Consider the following 8358-nt stretch of genomic DNA (forward strand, 5'->3'; position numbering starts at 1 on the left):
AGGAGTCCGCTGGCACAGATGGAAGAAGAGAGGAGAGAACATGTGGCCAAAATGAAAAAAATGGAGATGGAAATGGAGCAGGTCTTTGAGATGAAGGTTAAAGAAAAAGTTCAGAAACTAAAGGACTCTGAAGCTGAGGTAATCAAAATATGTTTTAAATGTCAGGATTATGTTCTGAACCATTGCAGAGAGAGTACTTTTCCCCAGAGACTTTACATTTGTAAACACACATGTTTTAAATGCTTCCTAGTATCACAAAGTAATATTATGTGGGGAAGAAGAGTTTTTAAAAGAAACCCACACTAAATCTTTACCAAAGTTCTGTCTTATTGAAATGGTGTAAATGCTAACTTTCAAGGTGATTTTTCACATTTGTATGCACTGATTTCCTTCCTATAATCACTTGTTAAAAGCAATCTATTCCTTGTTTGGAAAAAAAAAAAAAATCTTACTAAGCATTTTTAAAATTCCCTAAATATTATTTGAGATTTGTGAACCACATATACTACTTGAAGCTTTACATTTTTATATAGCATTATTAATGCCCTTTACTGAAATCCATTCTTCAAAAGCATTTATGCCATGATACTTAAAAGATGCCAACCAATTAATGATCCTTAGTTTAAGAGTATCTAGGAATGTCCCACAACTGTTTCAACTGTCATTTTTTTTTTTTTTAAACTTGCATTTGTATGAAGTTGTTACATACATTTGCTTATGTCCCCATCTCCCACTGTTCTCTTAGATGAGCTCCTCAAAGCAAAGTCTGTGTCTATACATGTTTTTACATTGCTTACACATTGCTGATTGGGAGTTACTAACACTATTGTTAAATATTACATAAAATATGAATTCCTTCATTCTGCTAGGGAAGTAGTGTCTCCTAGTAAACTTGGTGCAACAGTTCATAGCTGCAGATTACAAAACGCCAGTTATATGGGAATCTTACAAAGCAGAGAATACAAGTTTGCAAAAGTCAGAGTTTGCCTGAATATCCATCCCTCCATCCATCTTGATATAGTTACTGATATCATGGATGGGGAGAACAGTCATATAGATCACTAATGTTTCAAGCAGGAGGATGGTGGTGGAAGTTTTGAAAGTAGGAGGGAAAGGATTTGTAGTGAAGTGATGATGATTTTAACCTCATCTTGATTAGGAGAGAAAGGTGGGGTTAAATGTTAGCTATGTTAGTTTCTTGCTAGCTTCAGAAAGCTATTTCCAGTAACACTAGATGGACAGTGGAGATGTAAGGGAAGGAGACTTAAGTGAGATGGATGGATTAATGTGTGATTTCTCAGAAGTGTGGTTTTTATCATTCATATTACAATTCCCTCTGCCCGAGTCTTTATACTGCTATTTTTGTAGGGCAGGTAACGTTAATAGCCATACGGTGGACTTTGGTGTAGTGCTTAATGGAAGAAAGTTGTCAGGTGGCCAAGTGAAGAGTATTGGTCTTCATCCAGAAATAAACTCAGGACACCGAGAGGATGAAATGAAGTGACTGATTGAGTGAAGAGAAGTCATTTAACCTAAAAGTGAAAAAAAAAAAAAAAAAAACCCCCCACAAAAAAGTAGGGGATCCAGTTAAAGGTTGCTGTTGTGGTTCCTTGAATTACAAAAACTTTGCTATTCCAGGATATACTATAGAACTCTTGTAAGTAGTTTCCAGATACCGACTACTGCTTTGTTATAGTTTATCTTAGCTTTTCATTTACTTACTGTGACCACTAACTAGTTTTGCATTCTTTGCTTGTTAGTATGAATTAGTACAGGGGTGGGCAAAATACAGCCCATGGGCTGGAGGCCATTCTTTCCAGCCCACGGGGATCCTAAAAAATTTAGAAAATTAATATTTCTCTGCCCTTGGTTCCTGTCAAAAATGACAGGAACCAAGGGCAGTAGGACCCAGGGGAAGACCAGCAGGGTCCCACAACAGCAGGGCCCAGCCAGCCCTGCCCCCTCAGCTGGAAGCCCCAGCAGGGGCTTCTGGCCTGGGACCATGTAGCTGCCCCAGCTGGAACCTCAGGTAAGGGAGAGGGTGGAAGGGCAGGGGAGGATCCTGGGCAGGGAAGGAGCCCAGGGAAAAGTGGCCTGGGTAAAAGCTGAGCACAGGAGGGAAAGTGTCCCCTTGCCCGGCCCATGGCCAGCACCCCACGCTGCAGCCACTCGCAGCCTGCATGGGGCTGCCTGCGCCTGCTCTGGACAGCCCCATGGGCTGCGAGCCGCTGCAGCAGGGAGTGCCAGCTGTGGGGGGGGGGCCGCTTTTTCCCCACACCCCCCTGCCAATGCTCAACTTTTCCCAAGGCTCCTTCCCTGCTCCTTCCCAGTGTAGGGGAAAGTGGCCCTTCCCCACCCCATGGCCAGCGTTCCCTGCTGCAGCCACTTGCAGCCTGCATGGGGCTGTCCTAAACAGGCACAGGCAGCCACAGGTGGGCTGCAAGCAGCTGCAGCACAGAGTGCCAGCCATGGGGCAGGCGAGAGGCCACTTTTTCCCCACCCCTGCACTCAGCACCACCTTGTTACCTGGCCACACTGCTAGCTTATGTCCTGCACGGCTCCAGGCCTGCCTGTCAGGGTTGCGTGTAGCAACAGCAGCTGCAGCACCCCCACTTGCTGCACGGTACTCTGTTTGCCACCACCGCCTGTGGGATGCCCAGAGCGTGCTCCAGGCAGGCAGCAGCAGCAGCCAACACTGCCCAGTGTGGCACGGGGGAGGGGGTACAGCTGCTGATGCTGTGCACAGCCCTGACGGGCGAGCTGGGTTGCAAGCTGGTGCTGAGCACAGGGAAAAGCAGCCCCTCACTCACCCTGTGGCCAGCGCCCCTCACAGCAGACGCTCACAGTCCACGTGGCACTGCCTGTGCCTGCTCAGGACAGCCCCGTGTGGGCTGCGAGCAGGGGGCACCGGCCATGGGGTGGGCAAGGGGCTGCTTTTCCCCACGGTCCCCGTGCTCAGCCAGCTTCTTCCCTGCTGGCAAGCAGGTGGTTGGGGCTGTGCACTGCCCCCTGCCTGTACTGTGGGGCAAGGGGGCACTGGGAGTGAGCAGATGCGGGAGCATGGGGCCCACACTGGTATCCTGGGGCCAGTGCTGGCGGGGCCCAGAGCAGGGAGGCAAGAACGTGGGGTCCCAGCTGGCATGGGCTCTGTGGAGCCAGGCCAGCTCCCCCCTCAGCTGGTGTAGGCCAGCCTGGCTCCACAGACCCCTGCCAGCTTGTGCCTTGCTTTGAGCCCCACCAGTGCTGGCCCTGGGGTATGGGACCAGTGTCCCAATGTCTTGGGACCAAAGACATTGGGACATTGGTCCTAAGATGGTGATCAGGGGGTGGGGCACATGTCAAGGGGCATGGTTACCCATGCGGCCCTCAACAGCCTGCCAAAACTGGTTAAGCAGCCCTCCGTCCAAAATAATTGCCCACCCCTAAGTTAGTAAGTCTCCTATAGCACAATTTCCATTGTTACATAGATTTCAGTTGGACTTCAAGGAACAGGAATAAAAAGTAGAAAGTTGTTGAAGTAAAGACTGACTTTTACTTAAATAGTCTTCCTTAAGCAATTCAGTGTTTTAAAAAAAATCTAAAAACTCAAATATACTATTCCTGCATTTCCAAACAGTCTGTTCACTGTAACTGTCATTTTAGTCTCCCTATCGGAATCCTCCATCTTTTATATTGTTGCATGTGCATCATCAGCCACTACAACCCCTAATGTAGCTTTTTGCGGTTTGTTGACTATTTTGCGTTATAACTTTAGCTTCAACGACGCCATGAGCAAATGAAAAAGAATCTGGAAGCACAGCACAAAGAATTGGAGGAAAAGCGCCGCCAGTTTGAGGATGAGAAGGCAAACTGGGAAACTCAGCAACGTATTTTGGAACAACAGAATTCCTCCAGGTAAGCATCATTCTTGCTGCTGCTATTTGTACCTAATGTTTGTTGAAAGGAAAGGGGGTTTTTTTGTTTTGTTTTTCTTTGCTTTTCTTTCAAAAGAAATGTATGCGTTTCTAGTGCTTGACCATCAGTTTCAATATTTTAAATGGGTAACACAGTGTCAAACTGCTGTTGGGTATAAACAAACATTTTTTGGAAATAGTGGTAAAACTCTACACTTTCAGAGCAAATACTTACTTTCTACTAAATAAAAGTATAACCCCACAGATTTTCATTTTTTTTAAATAAAAATTGTATTAGAATTGGAGGGCTGTTTTGCCTGGATTTCCTCAGATCTTATCAGAGGGATGGGTTCCTAGTTCTGTAACTGGAAGCTGTCAAGTCTTTTAACTCCTGAAAATTAAAGTGAAAATATGAAAAATATTCTCCTCTGCCTGATGAAGGGTGTTTGGGCACAAAAGCTTGCAAAAGAAGAAATATTTTTGCTACTATTTAGTTGGTCTAATAAAAGATATCGCTTCTCTACCCTGAGAGTTTTGTCTGCCAGAGTAAAAATAATGCATTTACTGCTTGATTGTTGCCCTACCTACTCTTTACATAGCATGCCAAGGCAAATAATGTTATTACTATACATCTAAACAAGCAAGCCAGATGCCTTTATGTTGATGAATGGATGTTTTAAAAATATACACAAATATATTTGCAAATTATTTGTCAGAACATTCTTTAATCTTGTATTATCTTCTCAGAACCTTGGAAAAGAACAAGAAGAAAGGGAAGATCTTTTAAATGCATCTATTGACCACCAGTTATGTATTAGTTGCCAATATGCCAGCCTGGACATCAGTGTTCGTTGGATCTGTATGACCAGTTTTGCACCAGTTGTATCCATAACAATGGATTTAACAGCATGACAAATTTTTTTTGTTAAGCTTGATGGAAATTGAGATGCCTTGAATTGTCTAGGGTGTTGTTCACTTGGAAAATTACAGCTCTAAGTACCATTTTTCCCTTTTTTGTTTTTTTTAAAAGGTTGTCATTTTAACACAAAACATTTTACTGTTGTACAATCATGTTCTGGTGGTTTGATTGTTTACAAGATTTTCCAAACTATGCGGATTTTAGGAGGTTTTTAGTGAGGATAAATTACCATAATATGATACAAACTATGCTTCTCTGTTATAATACAAGAATTCCATTCAGTGCAGCATATACAATAATGTAATCTAGTCTAACACAGTTGACCCTATTTTTGACACTTCCATTGTTTAAAAGTACACATGGAAATACAAACTTATAGGCTTACAGTGCACCTAAAGCTTTTTATAACAATTGTTTTTGTTTTGGATTCTTTAAATATATGCTATTCTCATTTAGTAACTTCTTTAGCCAGAAGAATCTCATTACTGCTTCATTTTTGTAATAACGTTTAATTTAGATATTTTTCCATATATTGGCCCTGCTAAATAGAATATAGCTTCTTTCATATGGTAGGAACCAGTGAGTAAAACTTTCCTTTAACTCCCTTTTTACATTTTATGGTAAGTAGCAGAAAATACATTTATAGGTCATTTCTAGACAGAATTGTGGAGTTAACTATCAACCTGTTTCTACCTGTGTGCAGTCTTTCTTTATTTTACTAGACATGGGAATCATGACCTCTTGGGGGAAAAAAAAAAATCACCATTTTGCATTTAGCTGTATTCATATATTGCATTTCTGTATTTTTGTTTGTATTGTAAAAAGTCACATAATAAACAATGTTGTGATGTAACATGCTGATGATGTGTGATAGATTTTCAAGAAATTACATGTATTAGTGCTTATTTGGGAAATTATTTCAACTTTTAAGTTTTTAACTTGCATCTGAACTTGATTCAACTTGCTTCTAATGTGTTGGTCAATCTGAAGTCCCAGTTGAATGAGAGCACAAGTTATTCAGTGTGTGCATTATTGACTTCTTAATAAGACCAGTTGTAAATGACTGAGGTATAATGACTAATTGTGCCCTGAAACTGTAAAATGTAAGTGTCTTGTCTCAAAAAGGTACTAACTTGTCTTACACATCCTGCTTTGTCCATAACATAGTATTTTTCACTTACCTGATCTGCTTTATTGGGGAGGAGTGTATTGTTCCATATGGTGTTTGTCCTTAATTACTGTACTTTGACGTGTCTCTTCTGTGGAGTTGCATAATAATTTTACTGTTTACATGAAGATAAAAATTAAAGTAATTAATTTAATAACTAGGTATGTGGCAGTCAGCTAAAAGAACAGATTTTAAAGTGCTAAAACCTTTTAAAAGTGTCTGTTCAATTCAGTACTTTATTTGTCTTTGCACAGACACAAGAATAGAAAGAGCTGCATTCACACATTTATTTATTTATTTTTAGAAAATTAAAAAAGAAGAATCTGGGCAGTACAGCACTATCTTCTTTGTAACCTAAAGTGAGTTTTACTAGAAAGGGGGAAATTCTACAGGTAATTTGGCTTCTTGAGAGTCTTACTGTTAAATGATTATAAGCCTGATTTGGGTTGTGAAGATTTTGGTTATTTTTCTTTGGAGACTTTAGTATTAATGATATTTTTATCAGTTAACATTAACTGATGCATTTCCTTGATGCAGAATGGACAGAAATTCTGTGATGTAAAACTTTTAAGTCATTTGCAAATACCTTTATCACAACTGAGTGTTTGTACCACCTTGGTTTTAATCCATCTTCATGAAAAGGGATATTGATTAGCACAACCAGGAGTGTGACACTGTAAACAGTTACCAGCTTTTATTATAATGGTTTAATAATATATATGGATTAGGTTAGAGGTTCCCAAACTTTCTTATTGAATATCCCTTCCAGATTTACCAGCTGCCCACAAGGTTTTTGTATTTTAACCCTTTAAATGCCAATAATTATAACAAAATTAAATCCACCATTGCACGACTTCTCTTGTGTACCCCCTGGAGATGTCTTGTGTACCCCCACGGGTATGCAGAACCCTTGGATTAAGTTAGTTGATATTTATACGAAGTTTACTTATTAGCCAGTTGTCATTCGGTCTTTGGTTCATGTGTATGTTATGTGAGGCTCCACATATGCTAATATTGTCACTCCTAAAGAGCCATCTCACACAGAATAATGTATTTGCAACATGCCATATGCGACTCCTCACTAACTTCCAGAATACTGTTCCCAGTGAAATCGTTATATCTTTCCTTTAAGCCTTGTGAATTGAGAGAAACCCCTAATGTTGTAATAAAACTTGTAGAAGACATTTCCTTAGGCTAGCCCAAATTCTTCCCAAGGTAAATTTTGTAGGGCTTGTATGCAGACCCTACATTGAAAGACTGCGGGACCTAAACCTGTTCATAAGAGAAGGCTGAGGGGGGACCTGGTGACTGTCTATAAACTCACTAGAGGGGACCAGAAGGGTGTGGGGGAGACGCTGTTTCCCCTAGCGCCCCCTGGCATGACAAGGAACAATGGACACAAATTATTGGAGAGTAGGTTTAAATTAGACATCCGCAAGAACTACTTCACAGTTAGGGCGGCTAGGAGCTGGAACCAACTTCCAAGGGAAGTGGTGCTGGCTCCTACCCTGGGGATTTTTAAGAGGCTTGATGCCTACCTGGCTGGAGTCATTTGAGTCCAGTTTTTTTCTCCCTCCCAGGCAGGGGGTCGGACTTGAAGATCTACAAGGTCCCTTCCGACCCTATTTCTATGATTCTATGTACTTTGATACAAGTATGTTACCTTCCAATAATGTCTTTCATTTCAAATTCGTATAAAAGTCCATTTCCAGCAAACAGTAATCCTCCCCCTAACCTTAAAGTTGTAGAAATATCCAAACAGCCATATAAACAAACTTTTTGTTTATACTTTTTATATTACGTAACACTAGATACTTGATACAAACCTGATTATATTAGGGTTTATAGATTAATATAGTATAAAAAAGTGTTTAAAAGAAAAGTGTCAGTGTAGTGGAATCAGTATTTCTCACCAAAAGACTTGTCCTTCAGAGAAAAAAGAAATCTCATCCAGCTTTAATTGCTTGCTTTTTGCATTAAAATAGTGTGCTTTTCTGTAGGTCTGAACCTATGCTGAAACTTTCCTACAGTGAAATAAGATATAACTATAAAAGTTGGAGACCTTTTTTTTTGGTTCTGTATGCCAGATATTCATACCCTTCATATGTCTATAAAGAGCAGTTTTCTTGAAAAAGTTGTTCCAGACAATTGCAGAGCTAAAATTGAGTTTCTTTTACATAACCAGTAAAATGCTTTGGAACTAATGACAGCATCTAGCATGAAGAAACAGTGGTTGTTATCTAATATTTTGTTTGAATACATTAGTTTGTAATGTGTTGTTTGAATACATTCAAACTATCAGTTGTATTCATTGTAACCACTTCAGAGTAACTGTGAGCCTGTATAATAAAATGCTTAAATTCAAAGCAGGTTGTTTG

At 40.5% G+C, this 8358-nt stretch overlaps 1 protein-coding gene across 8 annotated transcripts in view; it reads left to right on the forward strand.

Moving 5' to 3' along the window:
* The window catches only part of SEPT7 (septin 7), a 99757-nt gene extending 94092 nt beyond the window's left edge, over positions 1-5665 (forward strand). For all 8 annotated transcript variants that reach the window (XM_019538619.1, XM_019538635.1, XM_019538611.1 and 5 more), the window contains 3 exons: positions 3-138; positions 3755-3894; positions 4641-5665. In XM_019538619.1, the coding sequence (XP_019394164.1) occupies positions 3-138; positions 3755-3894; positions 4641-4680 (316 nt within the window). In that variant the 3' untranslated portion in view covers positions 4681-5665. The remainder of the gene's footprint in view (positions 1-2; positions 139-3754; positions 3895-4640) is intronic.
* The last annotated feature ends 2693 nt before the right edge of the window (positions 5666-8358 follow it).

Source organism: Crocodylus porosus, unplaced genomic scaffold (assembly GCF_001723895.1).
Source record: "Crocodylus porosus isolate Cpor-Errol unplaced genomic scaffold, CroPor_comp1, whole genome shotgun sequence".
Classification (NCBI taxonomy): Eukaryota; Metazoa; Chordata; order Crocodylia; family Crocodylidae; genus Crocodylus; species Crocodylus porosus.